Source organism: Ovis canadensis, chromosome 20 (assembly GCF_042477335.2).
Source record: "Ovis canadensis isolate MfBH-ARS-UI-01 breed Bighorn chromosome 20, ARS-UI_OviCan_v2, whole genome shotgun sequence".
Classification (NCBI taxonomy): Eukaryota; Metazoa; Chordata; class Mammalia; order Artiodactyla; family Bovidae; genus Ovis; species Ovis canadensis.
In genome coordinates this window covers 20,495,897-20,514,668 of record NC_091264.1, presented here as the reverse complement: position 1 = coordinate 20,514,668, position 18,772 = coordinate 20,495,897, and the positions used below count along the sequence as shown (strand labels likewise).

At 40.8% G+C, this 18,772-nt stretch overlaps 1 protein-coding gene across 1 annotated transcript in view; it reads left to right on the top strand.

Annotated features, from left to right (window-relative positions):
* Positions 1-5,395: 5,395 nt before the first annotated feature.
* The window catches only part of HCRTR2 (hypocretin receptor 2), a 132,049-nt gene continuing 118,672 nt past the window's right edge, over positions 5,396-18,772 (top strand). Inside the window, exon 1 of the mRNA XM_069564082.1 lies at positions 5,396-5,618. Within this exon, the coding sequence (XP_069420183.1) occupies positions 5,396-5,618 (223 nt within the window). The remainder of the gene's footprint in view (positions 5,619-18,772) is intronic.

Sequence of the window (18,772 nt, the reverse complement as noted above, 5' to 3'; positions counted from 1 at the left end):
ATCCTGTGTCACCGCCTTTTCCTCCTGCCCTCAATCTTTCCTTTCAAGAAGTGAGCTCTTTCCATCAGGTGACCAAAAAGTATTGGCGCTTCAGCATCAACATCAATCCTTCTAATGAACATTCGGCATTGGTTTCCTTTAGGATTGACTGATTTGATCTCCTTGATGTCCAAGGGACTCTCAAGAGTCTTCTCCAGTACCACAGTTCAGAAGCATCAAGTCTGGTTCTCAACATTTTTATGGTACTCACATCCATACATGACTACTAGGCAAATCATAACTTTGACTGTACAGAACTTTCTTGGCAAAATGATGTCTCTGCTTTTTAATATGCTGTATAGATTTGCCATAGCTTTCCTTCCAAGGAGCAAGTATCTCTGAATTTCATGGTTGCTGTCCCCTTCTGCAGTGATTCCAGAGCCCAAGGAAATAAAATCTGTCCATGTGTCCACTTTTACCCTTTCTATTTGCTGAGAAGTGATGGGACTGCATTTGTAACAATTCAATAAAGACTTTTTAAAAAATGTAAAAAAGATACAAATGAACTTTTTTTAAAGAGTTGCTCCTAATAATATCACATCATCAGAAGCCCCTTGCATTGTTTTTATCTGAAAATGTATTTCTAGATTCCCTGCGATTCAAGGATTTCTCCAGAAAGCTCTAGCTCAAGGCCACAGTGTTTGAAGCCTAGAGCTATCAGATAACATCCTGCAAACCTCAGGCATTTATTTCCAGAATCTGTCAGCTCAACACAGTCACTACTAAGAATGCTCCAACTTGAAATAATGAATTTTTATTTTTTGAGATAAAATAAAATTTTATTCCGACAGAAGCAAAGGAAGGAGAGCTGCTTGCTTTCAAATACTGAGAAGTCAATAGTGGAACACCTCTCTGTTCCTTTCTTTAGTTTAATCTTTAAAATACACAGAGAAACAGAGACATAAACTTCACTTTTCACTTTCATGCATTGGAGAAGGAAATGGCAACCCACTCCAGTATTCTTGCCTGGAGAATCCCAGGGAGAGAGGAGCCTGGTGGGCTGCCATCTATGGGGTCGCACGGAGTCGGACATGACTGAAGCGACTTAGCAGTGTTATGTAGTCAGCCTTCCTCAAGGCAGTGCTAAAGAAAGATGCTTACATCTGGATGATGTCCGTCTGGGCAGTTAAATTTTAAAATAATACTCACCTCTCCACACTACCCAAAATGCTGCCTTCCTTCTGAAAGCAGGATGAAACTTCCTCCTACCAGCCCTCACCTTCAGATCCACCCTTCTCCAACCCAGGCTCCACATCAGTGCCAAGGCGGGTTGTACAAGCCTGACTCTGCTCACCTCGCCTGGTTTCGCCCCCACACTCCGTGTTTTCCCAAGTCTCCACACATGGCTGTTTCCTCTGCCTGAACACTTCCTGTCCTTAACCACTTAGACATCTTCTCCTTCTCTCCAAGGGGTCAGCTCAAGAGCGACTTTCCCTGTGGGGGACCATCCATTCAGTTCTCTCCTAGTGAAATTAGGTGATCTTTCATGTACTCATGACACTCTCACAGAGCGATCCTATAACTACAATGCTTCTAATTCACCACTGGACTATGAGATCATTGAGGCTGGACTATGTCTTATTGATCATTATGTCCTAGCTCTTAGTGATGTGCTCCTTGGCACATACAGATATTCAGAAGCATTTATTGAAATGGATCCATAATGTCATTTTAAGGCTGCAAAAAGTATGGAAGGTCTGGGACAGCCTATACAATCTGAGATCTCTGAATAACATAGCTACAAACACTGAAAGAAGCAAAAAAAAATGATTTAGAGATTTATTTTCCTTTACTTTCTCATTTTTAATATATTCAGGCTAGCAGCAAAGCTAAATAAAAGTGAGAAAAAATTAAGCTGGGTAGTTAATCGGGATTACTCAGATTATTGTGATCTACATTTTTAAAGGAACTGTATTAACACTTAGAGTAATAACAAATAATATTCACATCATGAGATCATATAGTTTAAAATTTTATTCAGCATACATTTTCCAGATAATTTTCTATATACCATTTTTTAGACACTGTTCTAAAAATATCAATTCATTTAATTCTTATAGCAGCCTTAAGAGGTCATCATGACAAACTTGGAACTTTCTTTACTGTCTTGTGATATTGGCCTGACTCCTTCTCCCTATACCCAGCAGAAAGATTTGGAATTAAAGAAAATAATATCAACAGAACAAAAAATTCTTTTCAAATATCCTAAAAGGTATCCAAAGATCTAATGAAGGAAGTCATATCAAAATGAGTATTGCAATATTCAGCATCTCTAATGTGCTTGCAAAAAGATAAAACAAATGATAACTTGAATATTTTAGTGAATTTTTGTATGACATTGGAGTATTGCATATTTAAAATAAATCACCTGATAAACCCTGAACAGCAGGGTTCCAGAAATGGAATCCTTACAGGATCAAGATAAATCCAGGCTCATCATAGCATAAATCAGGCATCGGAACAAAATCTTAAAGACATTCTCATTTCTCCTTATTGACACTTTTAGTAAAGAGCGATGATTAATTGCAGGTAGAATATTTTAAAAGAGCATATGGAAGTACTGACAGGGTAAAGTGCCTCCCAGTGAAAGCTAATGGCACTGAACACAATGGAATAGACATGATGCCCATATTTATGGAATGTCAATCACAAGGAATTTGCAGAGGTTAATGAATAGAGGTTGGAACTAAAGTTATAGCAACTTTTCCCATTTTGAAAAGATTAATACAGGGAAGTGGGAAAGATAGATATCATTAAATCAGAGGAACACATTATATCACAGGATCACGGTAGAAGATTTGTATCAGTGACGGTGAATGAAGCCACAGAAGGCCTGCTTGTCAAATTTACTGATGACATCAGCATTCAAGAAGATTTTGTTAAACCTCAAATTAGCAAAATTAAATTAATTTATGCCTTTACCATTTGGGCAAAGGTGACATGTCTTCACTCAGGTCCTTTCAACCATCTATTCCTAACATGGACTTTGGAATTCTCCACTCCATCAGTTTGATTTTCATCATGGCACTTATCCTTCCTCATAATTATCTTAAGTATTTACTAGTATTTATTTATTTCTTGAGTATTTGTTCAAATGTTATTTATTTCTTAAGTATTTTTATTAAATATTTATTAATGCATAAAAGCATAAACCTTATTCAACTTGTGTCACTGATTGAAATAAAACCACCAAGTAAATATTTGTCCACAAAATACCTATCTAATTCATTTCTCTTAAAAATAAATTTGACTAGTGCAGATTGGAAAAAATACCACAATAGTATTTCTTGTGAAACATGACACCCATTGAATAATAAAAGCATTAGGCTGAGATCAGAAGACAGTTTTGTCACTGATACCTCACTCGACATTTCATAAGTCACTTAATTTCTCCAGGAACAGTTTTCTCACGTATAAAACTGGGCCAACAATAGCCAGCCTCTCAGGCATTTTCACATTTATGTGCATTAAAGAGTTTTGTAAACTGTAAAGTACAGAACATATATGAAGAATTATGATTGGGGGTGGGATAGGGATCTTAACTAAACCCTAGATATGAATTAATAGTGTTTTGTGACTTTTGAAAGAATTGGTTACAAACATTGGTTGCAAACATTGGTTGCATCCAAAGAATAGTTTAGATTTTATACTGGCAAAACCGATTACTGCATCTCACCCTAGTTGCATACTCTGCAAGACACTGACAATTGTCCTAAGACGAGGCCAAGGTAGGTTGTGGAGACAGTGTCACTTGAACAACAATGAGAGTAATTGTGGAAATAGTGAACAAAGGAAGCATGGAAGGGGATGGCGGGAATTGTGATGCTTTTTTGGGGTATGTGAAGGATTGTCATGTGGAAGATACATTGCAAGTAAGGATGCAATAAGATGCAAACTAGGAATTAGGAATGAAAAATTGACAAAGACAAATGCTGGTTTAAGACCTTATTTTAATGTAAGGAAGAGTTTTCTAAGCTTTATAGCAGTCACATGATGATGGAGGTAGTGAATTGTGGTGGTCACATCCAAACTAGGTGGAGACACACAGACGATATTATCAGAAGGCTTTTAATATTAAACTGAAGTTCAGGTCCTACCCAAGTCCAGCATTGTGATCAATCCAATGCAATACTCCTATCATGATTATTGAAAGTGAAAGGATCATGAACTCAAGCTCTGACAAATCCCCAGGTGCTAATCTTGGAGACAAAATCAATCCATGAGAGAATGGCAGCTGACGCCAATCCTGAATCAATGAGAAGAAACAGTGGCCAGGGTGTGGGGTTCCCCAGAGAGCTCGTGGCTGGGTGTGCATCACTCCATCCTACAGCTGTGTGTTGTTTAGTCACTAAGTCATAGCCCACCAGGCTCCTCTGTCCATGGGGTTTCACAGGCAAGAATACTACTGGATTGGGTTGCCATTTCCTTCTTCAGGGGGTCTTCCTGACCCAGGGGTTGAGCCACCTCTCCTGCGATGGCAGGTGGATACTCTACCACTAAGCCACTAGGGAAACCCACATCCTACTGAGAATCCCTTTAATGTTGTGAGTTATTGTCCCTCAAGGATTTGCTGCCATATTTCACAAGACACTTGCTGTTGCAAAGGCCAATTCCGGTTATATAGGTATATCCTTCAGTTCAAAAATGATCTCCAGCTCGTTTGAGGGGCAGGGAGAAGGAGAGGAGGAGATACCTCAAAGATGCAGCAAGTGCTACGTTGGCAAAGCCAAGCAAATGTTGCCTGAAACGGCTTTTGCATCCCCCAACCTGAGGAACACAGTGACTGCCCCTCATCCCTATCTATTTAAGTGTCCCCCGCAAAAACATAGGCACATCCTATATTAACCCTCTATTGCCAGGCTTCATGTCCAGAGATCTACACTTGAGACATGAAAGGAGGGGGAAAAAAAAGTAGAAAAGAGGGAGATGGAACCCACGGAGACACAGGTTGACATCGTTTTCATGATTTTTTTTTCCCCCTACTTTAGTCCTAGCTCCCCTGGGAGCGGGAGGAGGCTGTGGGCTGCGGACTCTGCGCTGGAACCAGGAGTCATTGAGTCGGAGCCCAGGGAGCGTCCCCTCCTGGTGTCCCTGCTGCAGCCTCCGCTGGTCCCTGGATGCTCAGCCTCGCTACCTCCTGGTGCAGCATCTCCTGCAAAGACAGCCCCGCCGCCGCCGCACGGGGTGCCCGGTGGGCGCGAGACTCCGAGGCATTGGCTCCGTAACTTTTCACGTCATTTTCTGCTCCGGATCCCCTGGTAGCCGGTCCGCGCCTCCTCCCGCCTCAGAGCGCGGCGCCCATGGGGCAGGGGCCGAGCCGCTTGCAGCACTGAGTGGACCCGGGCTGGAGCTAGGGATGTCCGGCACCAAACTGGAGGACTCCCCCCCTTGTCGCAACTGGTCATCGGCTCCGGAGCTGAATGAAACTCAAGAGCCCTTTTTAAACCCCACCGACTATGACGACGAGGAATTCCTGCGGTACCTGTGGAGGGAGTACCTCCACCCCAAAGAATACGAGTGGGTCCTGATCGCCGGCTACATCATCGTGTTCGTGGTGGCGCTTATTGGGAACGTCCTGGGTGAGTGTCGCTCCGGGCAGCCCCCGCGTCCACGCGCCCGGGGCTGTCAATACCCCCTCCTCCCCGCAGGGATGCACACAAAGAGGTCGCTGCTCTTGGGGTGGGGTTATTATTTTTATTTTTTTTTCAACAGAAGTTTTCGGATTTTAGGAACCAGCACCGAGCCCTGGAATGGTGATCCTTTATTTCTGCAGGGATGCGCGGGGAGCCGCGCTGCCTTTGCGATCACCTGGGTTCCCAGCGCCAGAAGAGGGGCAGGGCTGTCCAGGTGAATGTGCCGGAGTGTGGGGGCAGTCAGTCATCATTTTTGTGTCACGTGGCCGTGGCCGGGTGTTTGGGGGTTCCTGGGAGGGAGGTCAGTCTAGCAGGATGCGAAGCTGTGTCCCTAAGGGACAAGCTCTCCTGGGCTGGGGGAGTCATAAAAGATTTGTGAGCCCGGTACACTGTCCTTTGGCGAGAGAGAGAGCTGAGGCTCTGTCTAAAGGTGGTAACGAAAGTGCAGGGAGTGGGGACGGAGGCAAAGTAGGGAGGTGTACTCATGCACAGAAGCTGAATTAAAAGGGACCCATGCAGCTGGGAGCAAGCAAGAAGGAGGAGGGGCCTCTGAGAAAAGTACCAGGGCAATCGCGATCATTCAACCATCCATCTACCCCATCCATTCATTCATTTATCTACGGTACGCATGTATTTTCCAGAGCATGCTCCGTTTCCAGGCTCGGGAAATAATTGCACTGATTTTTTTCCCCCCAAAGCTGAGACCAAGCTTAGCGCTAGGTTCTCACTGTTTCTCTCTGTCTAGGTTTGTATGTAAACACACATTTCTTCGCCCACTTTACAGCTCTGCACAATTTTTGAGGGGGAGGGGGGAGTGCAGTGGCGAGATGGTGGCTGTGGCGATGGAGTTTATTAGGGCAGCTGGAAACTGACTTTTTTTAAAAAAGCAGCTTTGGAAGGGAGGGTGGACTGCACATGAATTGTGAATGGAAGCAGCTTCTACCTTGATGAATGGAGAGAGAGTGGGAGGTGTTTAAGTGCAGAGGGCAGTGTGGAGGGAATCTCTGTGGAAAATGACAAGAGAAAAGCCAGGCTAGGAGAAGATGCTCTTGATTACAAAAAGGCGGAGAAGGTGAGTGAGGTGGAATAGGCTGGGAGGTACTGAAGTCCAAAACATAGACTTTGTAACTGCAATGGAGACTGATAAGAGACTTGCTAGGCTCTCAGCACCAGCTTGATTTCAACCTTCTCTCCCCAAGGGTGTCAGTCTGGTAAGAAGTATCCAATGTAGTCCCTCAACTATTCAGGGGCAGAGTAGCTGATAGGTGACTGAAAGGCCTTGCTTAGAACTGGTAGATTATTATTTGATAAGAAAGAGAAGAACCCTCTGAAAACTTTAGTTGGCCCCGTCTATATGTTTTTTCAGCCTGTTTTAATTTGCTGGTGTTTTTAAAGGCAAACATAAAGGAAATCTTTTGAGGATGCAAGTTAGGTGGATGGAGGTGGAAATACACATTATTCGGGCTATCTGTTGTAAGGATAAATCTGTTAATCACAATGCTATGCTTTTCTTGTTTCCCTTCTTGTTATCTATCCTTAAAACTACAACAATTAGGATATATGGCTGCTAGCAGAGCAACATTTTACTGCATTATGCAAATAATGATAAGTGAATAATCAAAATTGAACATCTATTGAGTACCTACTGTGTGCCAAACACCTTCACATATGCTCTCTCACTTAAACCTAAGCGTAACCTACATTTGACAGAAGAAGCAAGACTTAGAGAAATGAAATGAGTTTTTAAGGAACTTGATTCAGATTTGGTTCCATTTCTTATGACCTCGGTCCAGAATTCTCCACTGTTATTCCACTCTAGATTTAGAAAGTATATAGAGAATGAATTCTTTGCTCCTGGTATCTGCAAGCCTATTGAAAGCATTTCCTGTTCTCCTCTGCATCTAAGTCCACTATTAATAAATTACCATGAAGGGTTAATTATTCTGTCATTCTCTCCAACAGAAACCCACACAGAAAGGAACTTTATTGCATTGCAGTAAAATTTTGACGTTTTGCAGAATGGTTACAAATCACAACTATTTTTCTTTCAGGCTTAACCTCTGTGGTAAAATTTGCTTCTTTTTGCTGTTATGTTACTCTAGCTTGCACAGACCTGTGATGCATTATCTTTGTATCCTAATTGCATAGTTTAGAGGTGTGTGTTGGCTAGTCTGAGGAGTGTTTTAGTCTCAATAAGGAAACATCTCTACAGTAAGGCTGCTTGTTTGGTAACACCAAGGGAGAGAGTGCTGTCCATATCCCTAAGTGCCAAAACGGCCAGTTTTATTCAGCTTAAAACAAATAAACAAACAAAAGAGACATACAAAAAGCACCCTGTTTTCAAAAACCTGACAGCTGTTTTCTTCAGGCCTGGATAACATTGAAATCTTCTCTGGCTGGACTGAAACCCATATTCTTTACTGACATATTCCCTGAAAGTTGATGAGGTTGAAGTTTGACATTTAAGCAAATGAGAAGCATCATTACTCACAGACAGCTTCCTGCTCTTGGAAGTCTGTGCCAAATTTGCAAAACAGATTAGATTGCTCCTCCTCCCCCATCGTATGTCATTTTATGCAGAGTGGCAGGACAAGAAGTCACATTATTCATTCAAGATAAAGAGGCAACATTAGGTATGAAGGTGAAATACCACAGCCTAGCCAGCAGATGTAATCACTGACTTCAGGTCCACTTACCACTTGTACTTTCATGTAACTGACTACTTGGAAAATCTCAACCTTGTTGAACTTACAAAGAGAATGTAATCAGTTAGAAGTCATTACTCCCACAGTGTCCCTTTGTGAACAGAATGACAACATCACTATCATACCACCTATTTTTCTGCTCTCCATGGTACCTGTCTCATTATATATCCTCTCCATCATCGGAAGATTCTTTCCCAGTATAATAAGCAGTTTCTTAGAAACAATGTTGACAAAAGTCATTCAAAATTCAGGCAAAAAAATTAGTCTACATGCAATTTCATGATTATACACATGCTAATAAAAACATGCACGTGTGTGTGTGTGCTGTCTTTTCAGTCGTGTCCAACTCTTTGCATCCTATGAACCATAGCCCATCAGGCTCCTCTGTCCATGAGATTCTCCAGGCACGAATACTAGGGTGGGTTGCCATGCCCTCCTGCAAGGGATCTTTCTGACCTAGGGATCGTGTCCACATTTTTTGGGTCTCCAACATAGGCATGCAGGTTCTTTACCACTAGCAGCACCTGGGAAGCCCAATAAAAACATACACATGTCTAATTATAGAATTATAAGTCTTAGAAAGGAAGGGGATTCTTGGTTTCTTTTTGGAGGTAGTGTTTTTCCACTATCTTCAAAATTATGTCACATATAACCTATTCCTAAATATATCTTGTACTAAGCCAAGTAGCTGCATTCAGTTATTAGACCAGTACATCTTGAGCAATGCTTGTTGTTGTTGTTCAGTTGCTCAGTCCTGTCTGACTTTGAGACCCCATGGACTGCAGCACACCAGGATTCCCTGTCTTTCACTGTCTCCCAGGGTTTGCTCAAGCTCATGTCCATTGAGTTGGTGATGTCTTCCAACCATCTCATCCTCTGTCGTCCCCTTCTCCTTCTGCCTTCAATCTTTCCCAGCATCAGGGTCTTTTCCAGTGGGTTGGCTCTTCGCATCAGGAGGCCAAAGTGTTGGAGTTTCAGCTTCAGCATCAGTCATAGAGCAATGCTTTGTTTTTTAAAATTCCTGTGTTTGTGGGGAGAAGGTTCTTGGGAACACTCAAGAGAATATTTTTTAAATATCATTCCTATTATTCCTTGAGTAGAAACTGGATGGAGAGACAGGTTCTAGTCAGTTCAGGTTTTAAATATCTGAAGGAAAGGAGTAATTCTCTGCTTCTATTACTTCTGCATTCGAATGTATGGTTTTCACATGAAGTACTCTTGTCTTCCCTGTTGTCATCTTCATATGAAAAATGAGGAGAACACTCAACAAATGACGTCAGTCCAGCTATGCATCTCACTTCTTGTGTGGCCATTAGCAAAACTGTCAAACTCCCCAAGTCTGTTTTTCCCAATTGAAAATTCTTGTTTATAATTACTGACTTGACTCAGACTTAGAGAACAGACTTATGGTTGCCAAGGCGGAGAGGGTTTGAGGGAGGGATGGACTAGGAGTTCGGGTTTAGCAGATGCAACCTATTGAATATAAATGGATAAACAACAAAGTGCTACTGTATCCTATGATAAACTGTAATGGAAAAGCTTATGAAAAACAATGTATTGATATGTATAAATTGCTTTGCTGTATAGCAGAAATTAACACAACATTGTAAATCAACTATATTTAAATAAACTACACTTATAAAAATAACAGCAAAATAAAAAATAATTCCTGCATTGTAGAAATCCTGTGAGGATCCAGGAATATCCTATATATAGATATATAGAGGATTGCACATATGTATTTTTTCTGGACACAGTATACACTAAATGCCAATTTCTATCCCTTTCATTCTCACTAGAAATCTCTCCCTGGTGTGGTTAGTAATCATCCTCTGCCTCCATAACCAGTCTGTAGTTTTGCTAAGTCTTCATGGCCTCTATTCTGGTGTTTTCCTCAATTGAGTGTTTTCCTAGAAGCTGTTAGTAGCATGGCGTCGGCATACCCACCCAGCTCCACCCCCCCCCCCCCCCCCGGATGTTTATTGCATCACACTAACTGCTTAACATTGCCTTGCCACCTCTGTGTGACAGCCATTCCCAACCATCACAGGAAGCTTATCTTGGTTACATTCATATACACTAGGTTCCACTCACTCAGTTTTTAAGGCTGGTCTAGCTGTATTGGCGTTTTTAAAGAGCATGCACACACATATGTTGACTTAAAGCATACTGCCCATTAACAAATGTATCCAAAAGAGTTATACTAAACTGAGTAGGTGGAGAAGATACATTTAACAGGATTGCTTCTTACAGAGCTGCTAATCCTTTGCCCTAGACACGGAAATGGCATAGATTCAAAGTTGCAAGTTTCTTTTGCTCCTAAATCTGAGACCTTTCTTTTCTGCTTATCCTAAAGCCCACCTTAGCTCTGTGGGTCTTTTAGAACCCACCTTTTCTTACACAGGAAGCAGAAAGAGCTTAGAGGTGATACATTACTCATCTCTGCTGAGACCAGAAGTCATGAATAGTGACCATAAAAGGTAAGATTAGCCACTAAGCTTTAAACTTGACTTTAGTTACAGAATGCAAAACATGCTTACCTGGAGAAGAATTAAACTGATACCCTCACATTTTTCCTAATATCATAACCACTTAATTTTACCAGGTAAAATAAATCATGTTTTTTACTTGAACAGAATCTCAGTGATAACTTTTTAAATGACTGTCTCATAGATAACAGCAGCATTTATCATGGGCAGACAGTAATGAGATAACATGTGCTGCTGATAATCGAAATGGAATGGGTTCTTTCTTTATTTGAAAAAAAAATGATGAGTAAAATGAAATAAATGAAAATAATACCAACTTATAAAAGAGGCTGACTCTAACACTCAAATACAAGTATGTCAACTTTTACAATTTGTTTTTTCTTGATTTTGTTAGGGCATACAAGTACTTTCTATGTTTATGTGAGGGGTTTTTGTTTAATTTCATATTTTAAAGCATATTTCCAAATCCTTCCACACTGCAGTTATGTTAGCATTCCTAAGTTCCTGAATCTTACTCAGCTCCTCAGATTTCAGGGATATCCACCAATGGTGTTATTTCCTTGTGAGATAATCTTTTCATCCTTCTTCTAGAATTCTGACATACCTTCTAACCTCAGGGCTCTGTTGAATAATAACGGCTCTGCTGGCTCACTGGTGAGGTCCAATCAATGACATGTGACAAGTGAAATAAAGTGCATTAAAAAATTCATTTATCTTTTTTTTAATTTAAGGATAATTACAATGTTGTGTTAGTTTCTGCTGTATAACATAGTGAAGCAGCTATATATATTTATATATTCCTTCCCTCTTGAATCTTCCACAACTACCTCCATCCCACCTCTAGGGATGGGATCAGGCCCCTGTGGCTTATAGCAGGTTTCCATTATCTGCTTTATATATGGTGGTATGTGGTGGTATGTCAATGCTACTCTCCCAATTCATCTCCCCACCATGTCGTCATGTCCATTCTCTCCATGTCTCCATTCCTGCCCTGCAAAGAGGATAATCTGTATCATCTTTCCAGATTTCATACATATATGTTAATATATGGTATTTATCTCTTTCTGACTTAATTTAACCTGGTTTGTCAGACTCTTTGTTATTGTTTAGTCACTCAGTCCTCTCTACTCTTTTTACCACCCCATGGACTACAGCCCACTAGACTCCTCTGTTCATGGGATTTCTCAGGCAAGAATACTGGAGTGAGTTGCCGTTTCCTTCTCCAGGGGATCTTCCTGACCCAGGAACTGAACACGTGTCTCCTGCATTACAGGTGGATTCTTTACCACTGAGTCACTGGAGAAGCCCGTGTACAGATCCATCCAAACTGAAGGGTATTTATTTGTCTCCAACGCCTCTTCTCATTGCAAAGGAAAATAAAGAATATTTATTGAGAATACCAGGTCCTGGAAGCTAGGTTCCACCATGAGTATATGTATTTCCTTGATGCCTCATGACAAACATAGCAAGGAGGTGAATAGCTTTGATTTACAAACAAGAAACATGAAATTCAGAAAGGTATTTTCCTTGTACCAAAGTTTAGCCAGACAATAAGCATCTGCACTAGGCTTCCAATATGGATTGATCAGATTCCATGGCCCACCCGTGTTCCATTATTTCCTCCTGCCTTTGTCCCTGACCAAGAAAAAGAAAAGAAAATAGAGAAAGAGAATGCTACTGAGGTGGGTGCCCTCCAGACGATTTATGGAGCTGTGCTGGCCGGTTGCCATGCTATTCCTCTGCTAGACCACAGTCCTTCAGGTCGGAGGATGAGCTCATTTGATAAGCTAACCAAGGTCAGGCTAGGGTTACTTTGCAAGAGAAAATTTCAAGGTAAAATAGGTGCTGCCAAAAATGCTTTTGCCTGTTCAGGGGGGTGACTCATTGGGTAAATATTAGATAATTGTGACCAAGGATTATTTTGTTACTGAAGGTGCTGTCTTTAGATACCATTAAAGACCAAGGACCTAAACATTTACTATCTCAGATAATCCAAAGATCTTTTTGATCTTTTTTTCCCTTCATTTTCAAGCCTTCTCACAAAATTTACTTTTCATAAAAAATCATATTCTTATGGAATCATTTCAAAATCGTAAGTTTGTATAGATTCGACTGAGTAAGTCAACACTTATATCACATAATAGTGTTCCTAGAGCACAATGGCATTGCACGTGTCCAAAGAGGCCTTACCCATAGCATCACACATGAAATGACCTTTAAACACTGACAGTGGACCATTTTGAGAGGCTGTTGTATGAAATGCAGGACATATATGAACGGTCACTAAGATATCTGACTCAGGACTGAATTTATTCATTTCATCTTTGTTCCTGATGAGAGATAATCTCTTAATCAAGTGAGTGATCTAGATATATATTTAAATAGCATGAAATTCCTTTGTCATTGGAACTGTTTCCTTAGAAACAAAAACCAAAATTATTCAGAATGAATAAGTACTTTCTTCTTGAAAATAATTTCGGATTATTACATTGAGTCTTTTACAGTAATTTGCTCTCAATATCACATACATATGAATGATGTTTGACATTTGTATATTATTTTACTCCACAGAATACATTGTTACATATAATGCTTCACTTATTCTTCAGAACAATCTAATGAAGTAGGTCTTACTTAATGAAAATTTTAGGTCCCTGAAATAATTTGAATTCATTTTAAAAGTTTGAATACATGGAAACCTCCCGGTAATCTGTGTGAGTTTGGGAAAATCCTGCCAGCTTCCTGTATCCCGAGAAGCCGGAGTAAGGATACTAACTCCCATTGTCTGATCTTCAGCTTTGATGTCTTTGGCATCTGGCTTTGTCAACATTCTGAGTTCAAATTAACCAGATATCCCTGGTGGTTCAGAAGGTAAAGCGTCTGTCTACAATGTGGGAGACCTGGGTTCAGTCCCTGGGTCGGGAAGATCCCCTGGAGAAGGAAATGGCAATCCACTCCAGTACTATTGCCTGGAAAATCCCATGGACAGAGGAGCCTGGTAGGCTACAGTCCATGGGGTCGCAAAGAGTCAGACACAACTGAGCGACTCGACTTCACTTTCACTTTCACAAAACTTGCACATGCATAAGTAAATAAATCCAATGTCTTAATTGAAAATAAGAAGGTACTCTTACAAGTCATAATGCTTGAAGCTCTTTCAATCATCATGATCTCTTTCTGTAGACATAACTATGTGAAGAGCTTTATTGGTCTGAAAAAGTAGGCTGTGCCGTACTAGCAAATGAATCCTAAATTCTTCTTGGGTTAGCATTACAGAAGATCATTTCTTATCTGTTTGACATCTAATGTGGCTTGGAGAGTCCCTCGTATCCAGTGACTCAAGGTCCAGATATTCCCTCTGTTCATGGACTGCCTCAGCATACAGCCTCCATACAGCCTCTGTGAAACTAACTTTCAGGCGGGGTCCCAGCATCCCCCCATTGCCCAGTATTCACACCCTGTGTTGTACCTTTTCATATCATGCCAGAAGTGATCTGGGTGACCAGCAGCATAGATACTTACATATATGCCAGTTTTGTAAGTATGGTTAATTTGTGTCTGAACTCAGAATGTTGATAAAACCAGGTGCCAAAGACATGATAGCTGAAGGTCAGAGAATGAGAGTATCCTTATCCTGCCTTCTGGGAATACAGCAGAAGTAACAGTATGTCACCTTCAAGGTTACATTATAAAAGATCATAGCTTCATCTTGGGTGTTCACTTTCTTACTCTTGGATTTCTTGCTCTGGATAAAGTAAGCTGCTTTGTTGAGAGAAACTCATATGTTAAGAAACTGAAATATCCAGCCAACAGCCATAGAGGAAACATGGTCTGCTAACAAAAACCACATGCATGATCTTAGAAGTGAATCCTACAGCCAGATTGAACCTTGAGATGATGCCAACAGCATCCTCCCCTGCCCTCACCAGCTTGAGTTAATGACACATTCTGAGATAGTATCTAGCTAAGCTTCTCGCAGATTCCTGACCTTGTAGAAGCTATGGGATAATGTTAGTTGTTTTAAGTCTTAATTTTTTTTTAAAATCTGGGGTCAAGTTGTTTTACAGCCTCTATGTTGTCATGATTGGAGAAGAGTGAGCTGGAAAATGCAGTTGCTCTTAACAATCATTGCCAAAAAGCAATACATGTCCCTCAAGCTCCTAAGCCTCTGAGCAAATCCAATCCCATTGTACCAACCTACCTACAAGTTTAACAGTCTCTGTCACAGGAACCAGACAAAGCAGTTAAAAGTATTTTAACTTGCATAGTTTTAGAACAGGAGAATTTGGAGGAATTGAGCACATAATGCCATAAGGCTAAGATAAGCTGGTAGATATTTCCTCTCCACATTCTGGATGTCTGCCAACAGAAGTAACATATAGTATTGGGAGACTTTGTGCCAATTACTGTAATAAGAATTCAGGGTCCAAAGATAGTAGATATCAAGGAACCTACCCACTAGGTGAAGAGACAAATACATTCACAGATAATCTGAATATAAGGTGTCAAGCACTCTGACCGATGAGTTACAGCACGTTGTCAAAGCACATAAGAAGGACACCTAGTTCCATTTAGGGGATTACAGTGAGGTCCAGGAGAAGATGACTCCTACGCCAAGTTTTAATGCAGGAATTCACGTCAAACAGGTGAAGAAAATTGAGCAAGGAGTTCTAGGCAGAGGAAACAGCAAGAGCAAAATCAGAGAGGCGTGAAATAGCATAAGCATGCAGAGAATGTTAAGCGACTGGGTAAGCGCAGATGAGGAGAGGCTAAGGATGGAACTGGGCTGGTAGATAAGGGCTGGGTTATGGAGTGCAGTGGGTCTCACCTTCTCTGAGACTGCAGCTTATAGGGGGCCCTTCAAAGACTTTAACGAGGGTGCTGTCATTGAGAGACTCGGGAAGGTTTTCACACTGAAGTCTGTATCCTGTTTGCGTGCATACAAGCTCAGTCACTCAGTTGCGTCCGACTCTTCGTGACCCCATGGACTGTAGCCCACCAGGCTTTTCTGTCGATAGAATTTCCCTGGCAAGAATACTGGAGTGGGTTGCCATTTCCTTGACCAGGGGATCTTCCCAACCCAGGGATCGAACCCGCATCTCCTGCATTGCAGGTGGATTCTTTACCACTGAGTCACCTGTGTCTTGTTTGGGGCTCTCTTAATCAAGCCTGGCTTCCCTGGTGGCTCAGATATTAAAGCATCTCCCTGCAAAGCAGGAGACCCAGGTTCGATCCCTGGGTTGGGAAGATCCCCTGGAGAAGGAAATGGCAACCCACTCCAGTACCCTTGCCTGGAAAATCTCATGGACAGAGGAGCCTAATAGGCTACAGTCCATGGGGTCACAAAGAGTCAGACACGACTTCACTTTCACTTTCACTTTTCACTTTAATCAAGCCTGCTGCTAAGTCGAGTCAGTCATGTCCGACTCTGCGACCCCATAGACGGCAGCCCACCAGGTTCCCCCGACCCTGGGATTCTCCAGGCAAGAACACTGGAGTGGGTTGCCATTTCCTTCTCCAATGCATGAAAGTGAAAAGTGAAAGTGAAGTTGCTCAGTGGTGTCCGGCTCTTTGCGACCCCATGGACTGCAGCCCACCAGGCTCCTCAGACCATGGGATTTTGCAGGCAAGAGTACTGGAGCGAGGTGTGATAATTGAATGCAATCACAGTTCTAAGTGGCTTTCCATATGCTCCCTACGAGAGAACAGGTGACGGTGAGAACATGAAGAAAGGGGTAAAGAAAAGAAGGGGAAAGACGAAGATTAAAATACAGGAACTAATGTTACCGTGTTTGCTTTGCTGAACATTTAAATTTGAGAAGAAATTTCACTGTATTGTAAAGCAAAATAAAGTAAAAATAAAAATTAAAAAAAAAAATAAAAAAATTTTTTTTCATACTTCTTTCCTGAATGACCCACAGGCCAATCTCTTGTGTCATAGTTCTGTTAAAATTTTCCAATATTCTATACAGCTTTTCATTAAAATTATTTTTGTATTAACTTATTTTGGAGGTTTCAATGGGTCACCATGCTCCCAGCCATCCATCACGTTAAAGTTTAGATCATTTTTTCACCTCCACACTAAAACCCCAAAATGACAACTTTGAGATCTAATGAAAATTTTTCTTATTTTCCACCTACATTCCCAATTTTTTACTCCAGTTTACTTGGAACTTTCTAAATATGCTCATTTGAAAATTTACCTTAAATGGCACTGTAATCATTCCAACAGTCAATGAAGATAATGCATTGACACTAAGTCAGCCTTTAGGGAATTATAGGAAACACGTCTTTACGTGTTGACATGGTAACGCTTCAAAATTTCTAAAACTGTAGTCACTATGAAAACTTTTTTTGCTATTCCTAACTCACAAGGGAAATACAGCACAGATGAAAACCTGTAATATCCCTTTCCAGATTTTCAGGGAATTTTTATTCCTGCTTAGTGGTTTTAAGATGAATTTATGAGGCACGTGTGGAGCCTTGATTTTACTATTATATTGTCAGAATTGGAGTCACAAAACCACTATCTATAGTAATTTATTTCATAAATTCAGAATGAATTTGATGAGTCATCCACTTTGGTAGAGAACCATATTGTTTATAAATAGCATTTTGAAGGCAACTCATCTTTCTTAAAATGTACAGATGGAGCTAATCTTTCTCACAGAAGTAGGGAGGTGTGGTTAATGCTTATTAACCATTTTGTCATTGGGTGAAACTGAGTCAACATTTCATTGTAGAAAATAGCTAAAACTTAATCTCTCCAATCAGAATACTTAATACAAAAGTTTCTCAAGTTTAGAAAGCTGAAAAACAAATTCATTAAAACATCTCACCAGCTGGTATAGGAAAAAGACTTCACAATTGTTGGGCCATTTATGTGCTTGGGCTTGATTTATATTATAATTCAGCCACAGGAAGCCTGGAAAGCCTTGTTCTTTGAAATCATCAGAGATGGTGATGGTGACTCATAGATTCCTGAAAGTCAGTAAGATTATCCTAATTTATAAATGTATGTGTTTTCTTCCCCAGACGTGATCACTGACTGCAACTGGCCACTGACAGGAGGCCAAACTATCTCAGTGGAAAAGGGGAAAATAATAAGAATTTAAGAAGTTTAATACACATAAGAAAACATGAGCGCACTCACACACATACACACACACATTTTGGGGATTGTATTACATGAATAATATGATTTTGATGTACCCTATTTTTTCATGCAAAATTAAGACGCTCTCTTCCAAACTTTTAAAATGTCCAAAAATCTGAGCATAAAGCCTTGACTTTCCCAAAGTCAAGAGATATTCTCAACTATCCTTTGAGTGAATGGATTAGACTTTAAGGAAGTTAAAAAATAAATACATTAGAGGTGAAGATGTCTTGGTTATATTCATGTAAGAAGGAGCACCCTTTAGGTGATTGATCTTTTTAGCAAAATTTATATTCTTTGAACAGACTTAGTGTATTCCTGCTTTAGGGTCTTCACAATTTCTTTTTTTTTAATATAAATTTCTTTATTTTAATTGGAGGTTAATTACTTTACAATATTGTATTGGTTTTGCCATACATCAACATGAATCCGCCACAGGTATACACGTGTTCCCCATCCTGAACCCCACTCCCACCTCCCTCCCCGTACCATCCCTCTGGGTCATCTCAGTGCACTAACCCCCTCTAGTTTGCTCCTGACTGGCTCCTGCCCAGCTCACATTGCCACATCTTAAGAGATTTTCTCTAAGGAGGCATATCGCTTTCCATCTCTACCCACAATGTTAGCATCTCATTTTGTTTCTGTCATAGAACTTACTACTATTAGGAAATTTCCTGGTTGTACAGTGGTTAGGACCCTGTGCTTTCACTGCCCAGGGCCTGGGTTCAGTCCTTGTTCAGGGAGCTAAGA